Source organism: Balaenoptera borealis (assembly GCF_965194805.1).
Source record: "Balaenoptera borealis genome assembly, chromosome: 1".
NCBI lineage: Eukaryota > Metazoa > Chordata > Mammalia > Artiodactyla > Balaenopteridae > Balaenoptera > Balaenoptera borealis.
Window position 1 is genome coordinate 85,490,337 of NC_138860.1, and position 19,729 is coordinate 85,510,065.

The 19,729-nt window shown below is 55.0% G+C and overlaps 1 protein-coding gene and 1 long non-coding RNA gene across 9 annotated transcripts; one reads left to right on the forward strand and one right to left on the reverse strand.

The window, feature by feature from the left end:
* The first annotated feature begins 301 nt into the window (after window positions 1-301).
* On the forward strand, window positions 302-13,522 carry SEMA6C (semaphorin 6C). 8 transcript variants are annotated; one of them, XM_082361488.1, is made up of 20 exons: window positions 304-561; window positions 2,562-2,611; window positions 4,341-4,512; window positions 6,095-6,209; window positions 6,494-6,557; window positions 6,714-6,770; window positions 7,139-7,240; window positions 7,466-7,556; window positions 7,764-7,883; window positions 8,063-8,151; window positions 8,476-8,693; window positions 8,978-9,109; window positions 9,383-9,535; window positions 9,778-9,951; window positions 10,224-10,370; window positions 10,665-10,742; window positions 10,867-10,922; window positions 11,102-11,146; window positions 11,506-11,601; window positions 12,008-13,522. In XM_082361488.1, exons 3-20 carry the CDS (start codon window positions 4,395-4,397, stop codon window positions 13,051-13,053), a joined length of 2,901 nt encoding a protein of 966 aa, XP_082217614.1. In that variant the 5' UTR covers window positions 304-561; window positions 2,562-2,611; window positions 4,341-4,394; the 3' UTR covers window positions 13,054-13,522. The 8 variants fall into 8 exon arrangements, with proteins under 8 accessions (XP_082217619.1, XP_082217614.1, XP_082217615.1 ...); XM_082361489.1 differs by having other exon boundaries at window positions 304-557; XM_082361490.1 differs by lacking the exon at window positions 304-561 and adding an exon at window positions 1,553-1,897.
* Window positions 10,318-12,102, reverse strand: LOC309614298. Its single transcript, XR_014236097.1, has 3 exons — window positions 11,972-12,102; window positions 10,837-10,914; window positions 10,318-10,361 (listed from the first exon to the last, which is right to left on the reverse strand). It is a non-coding gene; the product is annotated as an uncharacterized lncRNA (long non-coding RNA).
* Window positions 13,523-19,729: the final 6,207 nt, after the last annotated feature.

Below are 19,729 nucleotides of genomic sequence, written 5' to 3' on the forward strand. Positions count from 1 at the left end.
CTGCTGTTCCTTCCTCTCTTGTTGTGAGATTTCTCCCCAGGGCCTCTCCATGTTAAAGCGTGTGACCCCCTCCTCTGTCCGGGTCTCAGCGACTGTCCGTGGATCTCGCGCCTGGCTTTGGTCTCCAGCTCAACCTCCCGGCCAGGCCTTCTCGGTGGGCGGTGCTCCCGGCGTCCCTCCTCCTCCGAGGGCTATTGGTGGAGAGGTGTCGAGAAGGCGGTGTCTAGCCGGCCTCCGAGAGCCGGATTAGTTGTGCAGACCCCGAGGCGGGCCGGAGGCGGGTCCGGCCAGGAGGCGGGCGGGGCGGCTGGGGCCCGGCCCAGAGCTCCGGGCGGTCGCATTGTTTTCCTCCGCGGAGCCGCGGCGGGAGTGGGGTTTGCGACTGGGATCCAGGGCTCACCCGACCTGACAGCGCCCGGGAGCCCAGATCCAAGCTCCATCCAATTCAGACGTTCATCACGTCTCGCTAGAGCCCCAGCCACCGATTGCGAACTCGGCGCGGTGCGCGGCCGCTGCCCGCCCGCTGAGATCTCTATTCCACTGACCCGGATCTCGGAGCAAGTACCCCGGAGCAGGGCTGGGGCTGCAGGGCGTCGGGGAGGATCGGGGCGCCTAAGGCTGGGGGCAAGCTTCCGAAGTGCCAGAGGGACCCGCCTGGGAGGGTGCCAGAGCGATGTGTGCTTGGTTGACGGAGAGGGTCAGCGGAGTTGGGGTGCGTGGAGGGAAGAGGGGACCGTGGCCAAGCCCCGTCACGGGACTGTGGGGCTCAGGGTCTGGGCACCTCTTGCGACCCGGCTTCTCTGAGTCGCATCCCTTGGATTGGGGAGCGCGAAAGGAATTATTTGAGGCGCGCACCGTACAGAGGGTGGAAAACCTGGTCTCTTTCCTCTCCAGCAGAGAAATTAAGGCTTCGAGACCCGTGGAGAACTGGACCCTCTCGTTGCCCCTGCAGGGATGGGAAGGGGAACACGTCGTTCCAGACTTTGGTGTTACAGCTGCACCTCTGTCCTTGTGCAAGCGGGAGTCTGAGCACCTCCCAGGGGGTTGGCTTGGGCATAGAGTCGGGAATGGGGCCCCTGAGAAACACCAGTCCTAGTGCCCATATCCTTCCTTCTTCACCCCACTCGCCCTGGGGCTTTGTTAGACCGAGGTCTCCCAAGGAGGAGAGCCCAGCTGGTGACTGCATCTCGAGCCCGCGGTCCCCGCTCAGCCCTGGCCCCAGGCCCGCCCTCATCGGTTCCAAGCCTCTGGCCCTGTTTCCCTGGCCTCGGAGACCCGCCTCCACTCCCCAACCCCCGCTCCCATCCCCATTCGGTCTGCGCCTGCAGGCCCCTCCAGCCCCTCCTCCCGCTAACGTGGCTCTGGGACCCGGTCCCGGCCCAGACTCTCCTACCCGCCCCTCTCGGAGCCCCAGATCCAGTGAGGGGGAGACACGTAGAGCCCCTGGCCTCAGGCCCACCTCATGCGAGGCTCTAGACACCTGGATTATCCTCGTTGGGGACTGGGTGGGAGGGAGGGTAGGTAGCAAGCCTGGGGCTGAGAGCTAAGGGTGGGGGGCAACTGTCTTGGAGAAGGGAACGTGCCCGTTCCGTGAGGCTCCTTGGCGCGCCCCCCGCTCCTTAGAGGAAGGTGGACTGGGGCGGGCGACCAGCCCGAGGGCTTCCTGCTATTGTCCCCCGCCCAGTCTCCCCTTCTCCATCCCTTCCCCAGCCCCCGCTAGAATCTGGCTTTGACCCGGGCCACTCCCCAGAGGTGGCTGCGGGGCCAGGAGGAGACAGAAGGGCTGTTTCCTCTTCCCAGCAAGGGGAGAACCTAGGAAGGGGAGAAAGAGCCGGCCAGGCCTCCCCCATTCGCTCCAGAGGGGGGGTATGAAGCAGCTGGGATTGGTCCCGGCAGGGTAAGCCTTTCCCCAAGCCAGGGGTCGGATGGGGGCCGCTCAGATGCTGCTCCCTAAAATCAGCTATGGGAAGCCCCCTTAAAGATATGTCATAGTTAAGTCTAGGGGGCCAATGCAATGGCCAACCAAGTGTTTTTAGAGGCTGGACTAATCCAGTCTAAGGTGGGGGGCAGGGTGGAGAGAGACTGGGTGGGAGGGAGGCAGGGACTGCTCTCTGGGAAGAAGGAAGGGGCTGGGGGTGCTTGCTATCAGAGCATTTTGCCTAGAAATGAAGAGCATGCAAATGAGATGCAAATTAGCCTCTATTGTCCCCAGCTAGGGAGCTTTTGCTAAGAAGGCTGCTGGATTCTGAAGGTTTTAATGTGGGAGTGGTCGTCATGCCCTCCAAACTCTCCCAGTCACCCCTTTTCCCAAGACTGGTCCTGCAGTTCCAGGAGTTTCTGGGTAGGGGCCAGCACCAGCCCCTGCCCTCACATCTCTGGGCATGAAGCAGCCAGCGCCTTTGTAATTAAGCTCAATGTCAATGTGCCCCCGACTTCCAGGGCAGCATCTCCCCTACCCTAGCCTCATTAGACTTCTCCTGAATGTTCACATTCACTTTTATTGGATGTGGTAAGGAGGTATAGCTCAGCCTCTTCCCTCCTTCTGTCCCTTCTTCCATCAGGTCAGAGGTCTCCTATCCCCCTCAAACCCCCACAGGAGTCACCACCCCAGGTAAGGAAAGGGCAACAGCTCCTGAGGGCAGCGGATGGAAACAGGCATGGCCTGGGAGCAGAAAGAGGGTCTGACTGTCCTCCCCACTTGCCTGAAACTGAAGTTGTTTCCTGGGTGAAGATACCAGTTGCCCAGGGCAACCTGTGGGGGAGGGGGCAGGAGGGGGTGGATAGGAGACAAGCTGTGTCCCTTTCTCTTCCCCTGGGAGCACCAACATCCAGGAACATGGGGCGGGGGTGGCAGAGGGAGGCTTGGCCTTTCAGCACCAGAGGGTCTTTAGCTAGCTGACTGCTCTGCCCCTGGGGAGGGGGTCATCGTTAGGTGCTCCTACCCCTTCCCTTCCTCCAGCTCTCTTGGGACCCCATCTGGCGTCAGCCTCCCCACCAGTGACGCTGGATTGTGGGTGGGGTACACGTGGGTCCGGGCTCCGAGAGTGGAGTTGTTGGATGGAATGGGCTAAGCCTGGAAGCCCAGGGTCTCTTCTTTAGGGGACATGGCGGGACAGGCAACTAAGGATTAGTGAAGGATGACTGTCTGTTCACAGAAAGGAAGGAGTCTCACCCTTCCTGGCCTGATTTCCCGAGCCTACTCAGCCCTTCACTTCAACTTCAGGGGAAGGCAGGAAGCTGGTGTACACCTCCCACTGTGGGTTCCAGCCAGGGTCAGCTTGGCTGGGGGAGGCTGATGGAGGCTGATGGGTGGGAAGGAGGGCTGTCTCACCGTCCCTTCCACCATATCTATCTTTTCCTGGACTTTGGGCTACAATCGCCTGGCTGTCATTGAATTATTTATATTTTCATTCCAAGGCAGTCCGAAGAGGGAAGGGAAGGGAAGGAGAGACATGTTCAGCCATATCTCCTCACCAGTATAGCCCCTTCTATGCCTGGCTCCTAATAGCGGGTGGGTCTGCTCTTCCCCACATTAAGCACATGCAGTGGTTCTTAGGAGTCAGGGAGGGAACAGGGGGCTAGGGAGGCTGGGAGGGGGCACAGTGGTCGGGCAGACAGCTGCGGCCAGAGCTAAATTTAGCCTCTGATCTGGCTTTGATGCAGATTCATTTTTGGCTAAGACAGCCCCCCTCCCCCACTCCCCTCCCTACTCACTCAGCTTCTCCCTAGCAATGGGAAGGGCCCCAGAAGCGTGAGCTTAGACCAGGACAAAGACCCCTAGGCTGCCTCCCCAACTCTGTTCTTCCTCAACCCTAGACAATGATGGCTGCTTCGCAGCTGCCTCTACCAGGGCACAGCGCCTAAATTGCTCCCGGGTGCCATGGGGGTCCGGGAGGGAGGGGGGAGGCAGACATGGTGCCCTCTTCCTCCTCCCCAGTGCCAAGGAGTCACTATTTATAATTTTAAGGCTTCAGTGTCTAATTATAGCTGAGAAGAGGTTAGCAAGAGGGGGGCCAGGAGGTGTCACCTACTGAATGTCCCAGGCCCAGTCAGGAGAGAGGAGAAAAGGTTGAGTGAGAAGGCTGGGAGGGGGAGCAGGCGGGTTCTGTCCTTACCTGGGGTCATGCTGGCAGGCTTCGTACCAGCCAGTTTGGGCCAGTTGGACAGGGAAGGGCCTTGAGTGACAGTGACAGCTGGCTGGGACTGAGGCAGTGCCAGAGAGAGGGTTCTTCTCCCTACTGCACTGGGTCTTCTGGGGATAGACCTGGGAAGGAGTCCTCCTGCTTCAAAAGGTGGAGGAAATTTGACCCCTTCCCCCACTTTTCTGTCTTCCCTTTCAGGGCCAGCATATGGGTGAGGGGGCACCCCCTGGGGCCTGAGCTGCCCCACACAGGATGCCCCGTGCCCCCCGCTTCATGCCCTTGCTGCTACTGCTGTTGCTGCTGTCACTTCCCCACACCCAGGCTGCCTTTCCCCAGGACCCCCTCCCTCTGCTGACCTCTGACCTGCAAGGTGAGTGCTTGGTACCTCGCCCCCTCTATATGAGCTCAGCACTCAGTCTTGGCAGGTAGACAGACACTGAGACCCCGTGTGTGGGTGGCAAGGTGCAGGAAGGCTCTCAGTCTCAAGGAAGCTAAGAGCCTGACCAGAAAAGGGGAGAAGACAGGTAGAGTGAGCTGGCACCTCAGGTCAGTCACTTCTCCTCTGTGGGCCTACTTCCTTCACTTCCAGGCAGCATTGTTCAGTGATAAAGAATGTGGACTCTCGGCCAGACCAAACCTTAGCAGGTTTGAATCCCTGCTAAGCTGCTCACTAGCTGTGTGAGCTCTTCAAGTTATTTAACCTTTCTTTGCCTCAGTCTCCTCATCTGCAAAATGAAGATAGTCATAGTATTTTACCGGGAATTCCCTGGCGGTCCAATGGTTAGGACTCGGTGCTTTCACTGTGGTGGCCCGGGTTCAATCCCTGGTTGGGGAACTAAGATCCTGCAACCCATGCAGTGCAGCCGAAAAAAAAAAAAAAAAAAAAAATTACTAATAATAGTATTCTACCTCATAGAGTTATTTAGGGATTAAATGAGGTAATACAGGTAAAGTTCTGAGAACACTGTCTGGCACAAAGTAAATGATTTATATATGTTTGCTATTATTATTAGCTACAAAAGGAAGGCTTGAGACTAATTCAGTGGTTTCCAACACCTCTTGCCTCCCTTTCCACCACGTTATCACTACCAAGTCTAGGTCCCACCATGAGGGAAACCACCAGCCAACTTTTTCTGAGAAGGACCTTTATCTGTTTGCAGGTTCCTGTTATATATGCAGGATTTAGAGTAAATTTAAGGACGAAGGAATGGCAGTTAGGTTATTGGGAGTAACTGTTGGGGGATAGATAAGAGCAGCAAACACATGTGCCAGACATGGTACGAAGCACCATGTGAATGTTAAATCATCTCTCTCTGAACTCTGGGGTCCCTTTGAACGCTGATGACTGTGGTTTCCGTGATCAGGCCAGGTGGATGCTGGAGTTGGTCAGAGGAGGCAGAAACCTTGGAGGGCTGAGGTGGCCTGTGAAGAGCCTTGAGGGGAGGGTGCAAAGAGAGGGCTGGGAGAAATGGGGTGAGTAAATGGTCCACATGGGACAGTGTACAATGTGGGAGTGAAAGGGAATTGCTAGCCCTAAGGCAGTTCCAAGAAGGGGTTGGGCTCAATTCTGGAGTCAGACAGACCTGGATATCAATTGGGGTGCCTGCCACTTCCAAGCTAAACGAGCTGTGCAAATTTCTTAATGGCTTTAAGCCTCAGGTTCCTCATCTGTAAGATGGGGCCAATGTTAGTACCTGCCTCATAGGGTTGTTGTCTAAAGTGAGACAATGCATCTAACCTGCTAACATAGTGCTTGGCAGAGGTTAAGTGCTCAGAGTTAGCTGGTATTACATTTATTAATAGCCTTATTAATAGCTTTATTAATACCTCACAACTCATCTCACATATCCATTTTACGTCCTGTGGCTGGGTTTCATCTGGTTGGCGAGGGTGTTGAGGGAGTACGTGGTATTCTGGCTGGTCCTCAGCACCCACCTCTCTGTGCCTTCTAGGTATTTCCCCATTATCCTGGTTCCGGGGCCTGGAGGATGATGCTGTGGTGGCAGAACTTGGGCTGGACTTTCAGAGATTCCTGACCTTGAACCGGACCTTGCTAGTGGCTGCCCGGTAAACTGGCTGTGGCACCACTGTGGGGCTGACAGGCCTGCTCCTGGGCAGGCATGGGACCTGTGTGGCCACTGCAACATCTTGCAGGGGACACGTGCAGGTGTATAAGCCATGGGACGTGGGAATGCTAGGACCCAGAGCACAACTGCCAGGTTGTGGAGTCAGGGGGAGGAGAGAGGGCACTGTTTGTCCCTGAGCAGCTGAGCACGGGCAAGGTGGGAGGCTCAGGAGTTCGGGTGGGGATCCATGGCTTGGCTCTGATCCCTCCTTGCCTGTCTCTTCAGGGATCACGTTTTCTCCTTCGATCTTCAAGCCCAAGAAGAAGGGGAGGGGCTAGTGCCCAACAAGGTGAGGGGCTGTGTGGGAGGAGGTTGAGGCATGGAGATGAGGCTGGGAAAGGTCTAACCGGGATCAAGTGGGTAGGTAGAAGACTCCAGGAGGAGCCATAATGTGAGGTGGTTCCAGGTTGCCCCATGATTTTTCCCCTTCTACTTCTCCCTCCAGTATCTAACATGGAGGAGTCAAGACATGGAGAACTGTGCCGTGCGGGGAAAGCTGACGGTGAGGAGTGGGATGAGAATCTTGAGGGAAGGAGATGACCCTGCCTCCAGGCTCTGTCTAAGTGGCCCTCCACTGTGCCCACTTCCCCCCCCCACTTCTCTCATCTTGGTCCACAGAGGAAAATGTACAGGAAAGGGAGTTCATGATTTTTAGCTTCTTTCACACACCTCACACAAAAGGAAAGTGAGGCTCTGAGAGGCCAAAGAACTTGCCCAAGGCCACAGGACTAGGAGTAGATAGCTTAGTTGGGACTTTACCCCACACTGCTCTACCTGGCTCAAGTGGAGTAGCCCTACTTCCTGTGACCCCCCCACCCCATCCCAGTCCCAGGCAGCCCTGTCACTGACCGAGAATTTTGGATTTTCTAGGACGAGTGCTACAACTACATTCGTGTTCTCGTTCCCTGGGACTCCCAGACACTCCTTGCCTGTGGAACGAACTCATTCAGCCCCGTGTGCCGCAGCTATGGGGTACAAAGGCGAGGGCGGGGCATCAGGACTGGAGTGGGAGAAGAACCCAAGCTGGGCAATCAGTTCAGTGGGGATGGACCAGCAGGGGTAGGGGAACAGGAGTGCCCAGAGTGGAGGGGTCCGGAAGGGGTGGAGCGAGGAGGCAAGGGGACACGAGGAAGTGGGCTATGGAGCCAGACTCGCGACACCCCAAGGGTTCCAGGAACCTGTTTCCTCTGCCTCCAGATAACTTCGCTGCAGCAGGAGGGTGAGGAGCTGAGTGGGCAGGCTCGATGCCCCTTTGATGCCACCCAGTCCAACGTGGCCGTCTTTGCAGGTGTGCACCTGGGCATGTGAGCAGCAGGCATGTGGCTGGAGGGAACTCCCACGTTAGCCCCTTTCCTAATTTGGTCTTTCCCCCATGCTCCTGAGTGGAGGGTGAAGGTAGGGGCCAGGGTCAGGCCAAGGGAGGGGTGTGGGAGGTCCAAGAAGAGCCAAGATACGGATCCCTGAGCCCTCCCCTGACCCCACCCTACCCCTCCAGAGGGCAGCCTGTACTCAGCCACAGCTGCGGACTTCCAGGCCAGTGACGCTGTGGTTTACAGAAGCCTTGGGCCTCAGCCCCCACTCCGCTCCGCCAAGTACGACTCCAAGTGGCTCCGAGGTCAGGGCGGGCCTAGGGCAGGGAGGCTGCTCTTGGGGAGGAGGTGCAGGGGGCGGTCGATGGCAGGCAGATGGTGGTAGTGGTGAGCATGTATGCAGAGGGGAGAGGCTGTGGGGGGCCAGGAGCTTCTGAACAGGTGTAGTTTCTCTTCCGTACCTTTCCTCTCACTCCCCCTTCAGAGCCACACTTTGTCCACGCTTTGGAGCATGGAGACCATGTCTACTTTTTCTTCCGAGAAGTCTCTGTGGAGGACGCCCGGCTGGGGAGGGTAAGGAAGTGGGCACCAGGGGTGGGTAGCTAGAGGGCTCTGCTGGATGGTGAGGAGCCAGTCATTCAGGGGAGAGCGCCTGGCCCTAACCTCCACAACGCAATCCCCTGGACTCTGAGGCCCCAACTTGGAGTAGCCCCCAGGCCTCTGCCCCCGCATCCTGCTAGGTCCCTCACCTTGACCCACATTGACCGACCACACCCTTCCTTTGCTGTGCCCCTAACATTTGTCTCTTGGTGCTCTAACTCACCACATTGCTCTCACCCTGCTGGCCCTGGGGTTCTCTCTCACCGTTCTCCTCATCTCCGACTCTCCCCCACACAGGTGCAGTTCTCCCGTGTGGCCCGTGTGTGTAAGCGTGACATGGGCGGCTCACCTCGGGCCTTGGACCGCCACTGGACATCCTTCCTGAAGCTGCGGCTCAACTGCTCTGTCCCTGGGGACTCTACCTTCTATTTTGACGTCTTACAGGCCTTGACAGGGCCTGTGAACTTGTATGGCCGCTCTGCTCTCTTTGGGGTCTTCACCACCCAGACCAATAGGTTGGTACCAGACTAACCAATGTGGCCCAATCTGTCCCCTGCCCCACCAGCATCCAAGTTCCTCTCTCAACGCCTATTGATGAGGGCAGTGAGCAGAAGCTCCATTCAAAGCCAGTTTGCTGTTCTGCCCACCGTTTTTCTCCTAGCGCGGCCCCCAGGGGCTGCCCCACCCTCTCAGTCTCCGCCCTAATACGGTATATGAAGGGGAGCCGCCATGTCTTACCTAGGAGGAACTGTGCTGTCCCTTCCCACACCTAGCCCACATCCTTTTCTGGCTCCCTCAGCATCCCCGGCTCTGCGGTCTGTGCCTTCTACCTGGATGATATTGAGCGTGGGTTTGAGGGAAAGTTCAAGGAGCAGAGGAGTCTGGATGGGGCCTGGACCCCTGTGTCTGAGGACAGGGTCCCCTCCCCCAGGTACGCAGGGTGGGGGTGGCCTTTGTGGAGGTAGAAACAAGCAGTGTGTGCTCCCCAAATGGGATTATGAGAAGTGGGCAAGGTGTCCAAGGCCTGGGGAGGGGGCTGTAGCGGGTTGGCAGCAGGGAAGGGAAGCAGTAGTGTGAATGTCTGTGCGTAGGCAGAACAAGGGTTACCAATCATGTTTGGGAGCAGTGGGTAGCTGGTGGTCACAGAGCCTAACTAAGCCCCAGCTCCCTGTCCTAAGGCTCCCTCTCCCTTTGTGTCCACCAGGCCAGGATCCTGTGCAGGAGTAGGTGTGGCTGCATTGTTCCCCTCTTCTCGAGACCTCCCTGATGATGTCCTGACCTTCATCAAGGCTCACCCACTCCTGGACCCTGCCGTGCCGCCTGCCACCCATCAGCCTCTGCTCACCCTCACCAGCAGGTATGGGGCTAGAAAATGCTGACCACTGCCTTCCCCCCACCAGCCACTCTCTTTCCCTGACCCCACCATGTAAATCATATTGGTAGGAGGAAGAACCCGTGAAAGTGGAAGGGAGAGAGCTAAGAAGGAAACACTGGGCTGGGGGAAGGGTAGAGAAGGGGGTACCCAGACACATGTGCTGTCCTTGAAACACTCAAGCTTCCACTGGTCAGGTTGTCCTGACCTGAGGCCTATCCCTCCAGGGCCCTACTGACCCAGGTAGCTGTGGATGGCATGGCTGGTCCCTACAGTAATACCACAGTCCTGTTCCTTGGCTCCAACGATGGGACAGTGCTGAAGGTGCTGCCCCCATGGGGGCAATCTGGGGGCCCTGAGCCCATTCTGTTGGAAGAGATCGATGCCTACAGCCCCTCCCGGTGAGCCCTTTGTCCAGCAGGCCCCCTGCAGAGCAGGGATGGGATGTGAAGTGGTAGATGGGGATATGGGGATGGGGTGGGGACTCCCAATATTGGAAGTTGTGGGGAAGAGAGAGGGCCTTGGCGAGAAGCTGGACACTGTGTTGGGGCAGAGTAGCCCTGTGAGTTGTACTCAGTTGCTTGTATGCCTCCCCCCCTTCTGTTCTTTAACTCACCCAGGGAAAAAGGAGCCTCATCTGCTCCATCTCAGACTCCTTCTGGCCTCACCCTAGGTGCAGTGGGAAGCGGGCAGCCCAAACAGCACGGCGGGTCATAGGGCTGGAGCTGGACACTGAAGGTCACAGGCTCTTTGTGGCTTTTTCTGGCTGTGTCATCTACCTCCCTCTCAGTCGATGTGCCCGGCATGGGGCCTGTCGGAGGTGAGAGGGACCTGAGGTCAGGCCCTGCCTGGGTGGGCTCTCTGGGCCTGCAGGCACACAGGAACACAGGCATTGTGGGTGGCAGGGAAACGCAGGGGATGGTTTGGGGCTGGGTATCTCAAGCATTCTGCAGGTGGGCAGTAACCAGGGACTGGACTAGGGATTGGGGTGGATAGGATGGGAGTATCAGGCTAAGAGCCTCCTGCAAGCCAGGGTGAGAGTGGAAGAGGTAGGGGAATGGAATGTGATTAGGGTGGAGAGGGTCCCAGCCTCACATGACTCAGTTTTCCCTAGGAGCTGTCTGGCTTCTCAGGACCCATACTGTGGATGGGATAGCTCCAGAGGCTGTGTGGATATCAGGGGACCTGGTGGGTAAGTGAGAGGCTCCTGGATCTCCTGAGGAGAAAGTTCCCCACTAAGAGAGGAAGTTGAGGGCTAGGGTGGGGGATGGGGGCAAGATGTATACCTGCACTGAGCCACCTCCATTTCCTCCTAGGATTGATGTGCATCCAGCTGGGAACCAGGAATCCATGGAGCATGATGACTGCCAAGGTAAACAGAAGGGGCAGGGGTAGCTGTAGCCATTGTCGCGCATGGCTCTGATGGCCATAGACACCATCCCAGCTGTGGGCTTTTGTCTTTCTCTCCTTCTGTGGTACAGTCATGCCCATCGGTTCTTCATGAAGCTTCCCTCTGCCCCCATCTTTACCCTCTCTCTCCCTTTTTCATAGATGGAGCTACTGGGAGTCAGTCTGGCACAGGGGATTCTGCTTATGGTGAGTTCTATTGTCCCAACTTCACCTTGCTCAGCCCACACTCACCCAAGTCTGTGCCCCATGGCAGCAGCAGACCAGCACCCTGGACACCCTGAGAGAGTCTCAGAAAAGGGTTAGCATCCTCCAAATACCTAGCATATAGCTCAGTGCTTGGCACATAATAGGGTGCTTAATAGATAGTTTTTGAACAAATAAATGAAAGAATGCCTTGCATGGTGAGCCCTTCCCCATTTCCAGAGGAAAATGAAGGCTGCAGTTCTGGACCTTTGGGCTCCAAAGGGGGTGTGGGGACCCACTGAATGGGTATCAGAGGTGGAGAGCAGGAGCCTCACTGGCTCTGACCTGGTCTCTGTTACCAGTGCTTCTGAGTCCTGGCCCTTCCCCTGAGACCCCAAGCCCCCCCAGTGATGCCCACCCCCGGCCCCAGTCTTCCACTCTTGGAGCTCACACTCAGGGTAAGGGGGCTGGCTGGGAGGGACAGGAGTGAAGTGTGGGGCTGCTGATTCTTGAAGAATTCTAAGCCCCTCCCTGATCGCTGTTTGGTGCTCACTAATAACGCCTGTTTGGATCCTCCCCTCCCAGCCCCGCCTCCCTCAGCACGGGCAGAGTTTTGCAGTTGCTCTTGGCATGGCTACAGGGGCCAGAGCTGGGATGGGGACTCCCCAGGCCCAAGCTCTAGCTTGCGTGTGAAAGGTAGTTCGGTGGGTTGTGTGTGTTGAGGGGTCAGGGGAGGTGGTGACTCCTGAAGAGGGTCAAAGCTGCGTTGGAGCTAAGCAGCAGCAGGAGAGAGGCGACACTTCAGAACCTGCCATCCCGCTGGCCTACCTTCGCTGAGCCTCCCTCCTTCCTCTCGGTCGGCAGGCGTGCGACGGGACCTCCCGCCAGCCTCAGTCTCCCGCTCCGTCCCCATCCCACTCCTCCTGGCCTGTGTGGCCGCAGCCTTCGCCCTGGGCGCCTCGGTCTCTGGCCTCCTGGTCTCCTGCGCTTGTCGCCGCGCCCACAGACGTCGGAGCAAGGATATCGAGACTGCGGGGCTCCCGCGCCCTCTCTCCCTTCGCAGCTTGGCCCGTCTGCACGGGGCGGGCCCAGAGCCGCAGCCAACGTCCAAGGACGGAGAGGGGGCACAGACACCCCAGCTTTACACCACCTTCCTGCCTCCTCCCGAGGGCGTACCCCCGCCGGAGCTGGCCTGCCTGCCCACCCCGGAGTCCACGCCGGAGCTGCCGGTCAAGCACCTCCGCCACGCCGGGGGTCCCTGGGAGTGGAACCAGAACGGGAACAACGCCAAGGAGGGCCGGGGCCGCGCCCGGGGCGGCAACACGGCGGGCGGCCCCGCGCCGCGCGTGCTGGTGAGGCCGCCGCCGCCCGGCTGTCCCGGGCAAGCCGTGGAAGTCACCACCCTGGAGGAACTGCTGCGCTACCTGCACGGCCCGCAGCCGCCCAGGAAGGAGGCCGAGCCCCCGGCCGCCGCCCCTTTCACCTCGCGGGCGCTGCCGCCCGAGCCCGCCCCCGCCCCCACCCTCTTTGCCGGCCCCAGCCTGCTCCCCCGGGACTGTGCAACGCCTCGGAGGCTGGACGTGCCCCCGGAGGGCAAGCGCCCGGCCCCCGCCACCCGGCCTGCTCTCTCCGCCCCAGCTCCCCGGCTCGGGGTGGGCGGCAGCCGGAGGTTGCCCTTCTCCACGCACCGTGCACCCCCCGCGCTGCTCACCCGCGTCCCCTCGGGAGGCCCCTCCAGGTACTCCGGGGGTGCCGGGAGACACCTCCTGTACCTGGGCCGGCCTGAGGGGCACCGGGGCCGCGCCCTGAAGAGGGTGGACGTCGAGAAGCCCCAGGTGCCCCTGAAGCCTCCCCTCGTCGGGCCTTCCTCGCAGCCGGCCGTCCCTACTGGCAACCATTTTAACTTTTAAAGGGAGCTGCTCCAAGGCCTCAAATGGGACCCTCGAGGCCCATGCCCTCAAAGGCCGTGAGCGTGGACGCATGTCCAAGGACAGGTCACCTCCCTCTCTCCTTGTTCCACACCTCCAGCCTTCCTGGACTCTGAGAGTCTCCCGGGGTCCCTGCCCGCCCCGGGTTTATTTATTGACTGCCGACTGTCTTTCCCCCTGTCCTCGAGAGAGGAGTGGGAGGTGAGAAGCTCGCCCCCTCAGTGAGCCAGCTTTTCGGGGGGAACTGGCACACTCCCACTCCCCCACCTCCCTCAGCCAAGCTGCCTTAACTCGCCCCTCCGAGCCTCCAGAGACTGGGCCCCGGGCGGGCCGCACGGCGGACGGACGGGGCTGCGCCACGCCCGTTGTGTACAGAGTCCTCGGGCCTCCTGGGACGTGCCTCCTCCTACTGTGTAGGAGCCTCCCCTTCCCAATACAGCTGTGTCCCCGAGCCGCTGCCTGACTTTACTCGCGGAGGGGGCGGGGCGGGAGTCGGTCGGCTGCTCTGAGCCCTTTTTCTCCAGAATCTCTGCCTTCAACTTGGCCTTGAGCTCTCTCCCGAATAATTGGGATGGCTGCGCTCCCACCGGGGTTAATCAGGAAAGATTTCCTGAAGCAGGCAAGCTAAGAAATGGTGCGTGGAGATGAACCAGGGCCCAGGAGACCCCGGCTAGAATTTAGGTGGGGTTAGGGAGGGTACTCCGAGCACGTTTCTGGACCGAGATAAGAGGGACTTTTTCGTAGAATGCTCTGGGGTGGGGGGAGGGTATTTTTGGAGAAATAAAATGAAGCTGCAGCGTAAGTGACTTTAGTGTCGCATCAGGAAATCTTGTCATAAAGGGAATTTGGCTGGAAAAACCTGGGTCGCAAGAGGGGTAGGCTGCAAAAAAAACCCCAGCAAAGTCCTGGTGAAGTTAGGGGTTTGCCCCAGCAGTTCCCTCAGGAGCACTTCCCCTTCGCGGAGCCAGAGGGGTGCCGAGAAGCGTATTTTATTGCACGCATGCGTAGCCTCCTCTCCCGGACTCCCGGGCCGCACTCCAGCCCCGCGCGCGGAAGATCAGCTAGCTTGTGTCGTGAGGTTCCTCTGGCCCGGGCTGGGTGCAGATACCTGTCCGTTACTCCCGAGGGCCAATGAGAGGGACGAACAGGACGGCCTGCCCCGCCCACTACCTGGAGCTAAAGACGCTTAAGGCCTCGCGCGGGCGGTGGCTGCTTTTGCGGCTTTACAAGTCTGGTTTTTACCGGCGCGTGGCGGGGATATCCACCGGGTTGGAGCCCTAGGCCGCCCTGCCGCTGGCGCCGCCTGGAGGCCAGACCACGCCTTGCAGCTAAGGAAGCCTCGCCAGTTCCTCTCCCGGTTTTTTGCCTAAAAGCCCTCGGCAGGAATCCGCTGGGAACAGTTTGAAGAACCCTGAGATGGTTTCTAGCTCCGCCCTTTACTGCTTGTGATCCTGCCTAGTCAAAGCTCTACCCTAAGCCTCTGTTTCCTCACCTGAAAAATGGGGTTGAGAGGCTCAAGAACGATAATGTACGTGAAAACCCTTTCTAAAGGAGAAAACATGGTATCTTGTGAGATGGTGGTTCCTTCAAACTCACCTTGGGCTGTTATTCCTAACTTTGCGATCTGCTTCTACTCAGCAATCCGTTTCCCTTTGTATCCTTACAAACTTCGTTTATAGATTTTACCCTCAAGGTTTTAAAATGCCCTCTGAACACTTCTCATACATCGGATAGCTTGTTCCACCAAATTTGGCTGTCCTCCAGAGTCTACCCTCTTTCTGCTTGGAGCTTGTTTCACCGGGCTGGAGAGGTCCTTTAGATCTCAATTTTTTCTCTCACTGGATGCCTTACTTAAACCGAGATACTTTGAAATCATTGCTAGTTGCTAGATAGTGGAGGAGAGAAAGGAAGAAGTAAAGAATCTTTCCAGTCGCCTGACTTCATTATCCTTTTCAAACCAAGCCAGGACAAAGAAAAATTCTAAGACTGCAACCTTTCATAGCCCTCTAAGGGCCAAGTCTCACAGATACTTCAGTTCTTGCCCTGATGGTGGTCACAAAGGGGTAAAAGATCCTCAGGTTTAACTGTAGACCCAAAAGAGAAGTACAATAGAAATTTAACCTTGTGACTCTGCAGGAAGCAGCAATTTACAGGTTAAAGTCCTGGTTTCAGTTTAATTGTAAAGGATGTTCATTTATTCGTATTTCTAAACTATGGGGACTTTCCTGGTGGTCCAGTGGTTAAGAATCCGCTTTCCAGTGCAGGGGACGCTGGTACAATCCCTGGTAGGGGAACTAAGATCCCACATGCTGTGGGGCAACTAAGCCCGTGTGGCAACGAAAGATCCCGCCTGCGGCAACTAAGACCTGACGCAGCCAAAAATAAATAAATATTAACAGACAAACAAAAACACTATGGCAACTTCTCTAGCCAAGAATGCCTAAGCTGGACTCTCAGAACCTTCTCAGGGCTAGTGAAAGCAACTATGTTGCAGTGAGAGCAACAGTCCTTGGACTCCGCCACTTAATAATTTTATGGGTGACCTTGGCAATTCCACTAACCTCTCCGCGCCTCAATTTCTTTTGTAAAGTATGGAAAGAACATATGCCAACATGGGGTTTATAAAGCACCATATAAATATATACGCTTAAATTAAGTGCTTTGTGGGAAATGGTTATTTGCCCAAAATAGACTATTAAGAATGCAATTCATTAGCACTCATCCTGAAACACCTCATCCTGACAGAGTAGTGAATAATAAATTAGGGATAAACTGAAAGAAATTATTATCACTGTCAACACAGGGATAAACATGATCCTAACCCAGGAATCTGCTGATAGTCTTTTTTTTTTTTTAATAATTTACTTTATTTATTTTTGGCTGTGTTGGGTCTTCGTTGCTGCTGCATTCAGGCTTTCTCTAGTTGCGGTGAGCGGGGGCTACTCTTCTTTGTGGTGCACGGGCTTCTCATTGCGGTGGCTTCTCTTACTGCTGAGCATGGGCTCTAGGCACGCAGGCTTCAGTAGTTGTGGCTTGCGGGCTCTAGAGCGCAGGCTCGGTAGTTGTGGCACACGGGCTTAGCTGCTCCGCAGCATGTGGGATCTTCACGGACCAGGGCTCGAACCCGTGTCCCCTGCATTGGCAGGCGGATTCTTAACTACTCTGCCACCAGGGAAGCCCTGATAGTCTTTTTCTAAAATTAGGATATTAGCTCAGACTTTGTCTTTAGAAAAAACAGAATGTACCAACAGGATAAAGTTATCATCCTGAGGGATTTCTAAGCTGATTTCTCAGAGGTATCCTGGGAGGTTATGGAGAAACCAGGGCCCCAGGAGGCAGAGTCCATCAGCTTGTATAAAGCTTTGGGGACCTGAAACAGAGAAGGTTCCACAGTTGCAAAGCTTGAAAAGCTGTTCAGCATCTTGGGTTCTTTGGTAGCTAAGTCCCAGGGGCCTGAGCTATTATTATCTCTCAGATTTATGTCTCCTTGATGCTACTACCCCACACTTGGGAACCACACAGGTATGAGTCACTCCCTGTTACTTAATCCAGCAGTTGACCCTTCAGAACTGTTGACTCATAAGAATTTAAGGTCACATGTATGAGAGTAAGATTGAAGTACATGGATAAAATATGAAGTCTATGAATCCAAAAGATCACCTATCTTCACCAGGTGCATTAGGGTCCCAACAGAAAATAGTTGACATGCTCAAAATAATGAAGGGCTACTTTTAAAAAGTGTTGGCAAGGGATAGGTCAGTAACTGGAGGCTAGTAACAGCCTTACACCTGAAAGGACAAAGGGAGGTAATGGCTACTGAGACTTGGAAGGAGAGATTGCACTGAGTGGAGCAGTGGCCTTTAATCAAAGGATACAGCTAGGTCCAGGTGACCCCAAGGGAGGGAACCTGGGAAATCAATACACTGATTTCAGTCTTTTCTCTCCATCCCGTCTCCTGCCCAGAGCTCCCTACTGACTGAATCCAACTGGAAGCCAAAGCACAGGGAACCCGTTGATGAAATTCATACAGGTTAGCCTCCCAGGATAGAGAACGAGATACAGGAAGGAGGAAAGTGATCTAAAGGAAAGACAGAAGAATCCAGCACACCATCCATTTCCTGCAACAGAGGTTATCTTTGACTCTCCTTGCTCAAGTGTTGCTGACCAGCAGCTTTATGGAGATGCCTCCTGAATTAGTTCTGAAGCAAAACTTAATTTGGGGATTTTGCTAGAAAGGCTGCTTGGAGAATTTACTTCTCTCCAGTTTCTTAACTGCAATTTGAGATGAATTAAGCTGCCCAAAGTCAAGTGAGACGGTATTGTGACTAAAGGACAAACTACAGAGGAAAAAACGCTACTAACTCTATGTAGAAACTGTAGTTTTAGAAAGAAAAAAAAATTTTTAAGCTGAGGGACTTGGGGCAAAGTCACAGCCGTTTTTTTAATATCTATATACTGAAGATAATACACACCTTGCAAGATAGGTATGTTTGTGTGCATGCAAAGTTCCTAGCTCACTGACTGACACGTAGCACAAACTAAAAGCATGTTATTATTTATGATATTGGCCTCTAAAATATCATTTTACTTTACAGTAAGAACTTTCTTAAACTTTAGGACTGTTTATGGTAGCAGAGTGCAGCCCCACACAGGGCTCAGGGGTCCCCTATAGTCTAAACTTACTGTTAGCTATCAGACATCTTGCATAAACTCCTACATAGGTGTAATTATCACTAGGCTGCTCCCACTTCAACCTTCTCTTGTATTTTCTACCTACTGATCTTGGAGTAGAGGGCTCACTTTCACAGAGAGAGAAAATCTTAGGCAAGTTACCCTAGTTCATGGTTTTTTCCATCATTTAAGAATATTTACCCTTCAGAGAACTCTAGGTTCCTATCTCTCCAATTCCCTTCCAACTTTCCCATATGCCTGATGATTTTTCTCACTAGGATTTTTTTTTAATTTTTGGCTGCACTGGGTCTTTGTTGCTACATGCGGGCTTTCTCTAGTTGTGGTGAGCGGGGGCTACTCTTCGTTGCGGTGCGTGGGCTTCTCATTGCGGTGGCTTCTCTTGTTGCAGAGCACAGGCTCTAGGCGTGCAGGTTTCAGTAGTTGTGGCACGTGGGCTCAGTAATTGTGGCTCCTGGGCTCTAGAGCGCAGGCTCAGTAGTTGTGGCGCACGGGCTTAGTTGCTCCGCGGCATGTGGGATCTTCCCGGACCAGGGCTTGAACCCATGTCCCCTGCATTGGCACGTGGATTTTTAACCACTGCGCCACCAGGGAAGCCCTCTCGCTAGGATTTTAATTCAACACTTTCAGTTCTTTGCTTCTCAAGGCTTTCTGAGTTCCTGCTCTTTTTCTCTCAGCAGAGCAAAGACCATATATACATTTATGAGGTACCTGCCAGATGTACCTTATAGTTAATATGTACACAGTATTGTTTACCAAAAAGCAATTATCCACATGCAGCCTAGTACATGGTAAGTGTTCAATTTCCTAAATATTGACTTTGAGAGCTTACCTGGAGATTCTAATGTTGAACACTGATACTTATTATATGTCCTTGACTTTGGTATTACCCTCCTTTATTTATTTATTTTAAATTTATTAATTTTATTTATTTATTTATTTTTGGCTGTGTTGGGTCTTCGTTGCTGTGCGCGGGCTTTCTCTAGTTGCGGCGAGCGGGGGGCTACTCTTCGTTGCAGTGCGCAGGCTTCTCACTGTGGTGGCTTCTCTTGTCGTGGAGCAGGGACTCTAGGCACGCGGGCTTCAGTAGTTGTGGTGCGCAGGCTCTAGAGCGCAGGCTCAGTAGTTGTGGCGCACGGGCTTAGTTGCTCTGCGGCATGTGGGATCTTCCCGGACCAGGGCTCAAACCCGTGTCCCCTGCATTGGCACGTGGATTCTTAACCACTGCGCCACCAGGGAAGCCCTACCCTCCTTTATCTGAGAAAGGCATCTTTATTGCCAATGGAGCAGCTTTTGAGAACACTATACACTAGACTAGAACACCCAAGTAGCCAGCCAGGTGGGTCTGTTCAACCCTGGCTATCAACAGGGATTGCGCCACAACCAGACTGCTACTCATATTTACTTAATAAATATGTGCTGAATTAGACTGAGATAACAACAAGCACCTTATTAACTAAGAGTAGCTTAGAAGCCAGCAGAGCAAATGCACTATGTCCAAGCCTCCCTGGGCCTGATGTTCTTCCCGCACCCCGCCCCTTATCTTGGCATTGACTTTACACAAGGCACAGAATCATTTACTTCAGCTACTATTCTCCTCTCTTGGTGGTTTGCTTTTAGGGAAGGGAGTGGGGGATAAAAGAAGGAAAGAAGATGCAAATTAATAAGCCAGTCAAAAGTTCTCTCCATTCTCACTTCTTACCTCAACTTGCTCTGCCTGTTAAGAATACCAGCTGACGAGTAGCTAGATAAGGAAAAGGTAGAGAGTGTGAATGGGTCAGAAGAAGGCACCAAGAGGGGAAAGAAGATGCCCCCCACAAAACCACCCTCCCACTGCTCCACCCTCATTAGCTCAGTAGGATGGGGAAAACTTGCTCTTAAGGATTATCTGTGACCAGGGAGTAGATACAATTTTTGCCCAGGAGACGGAAAAAATTTCAATGACACCTGAAATGGTAAGACTTTGACA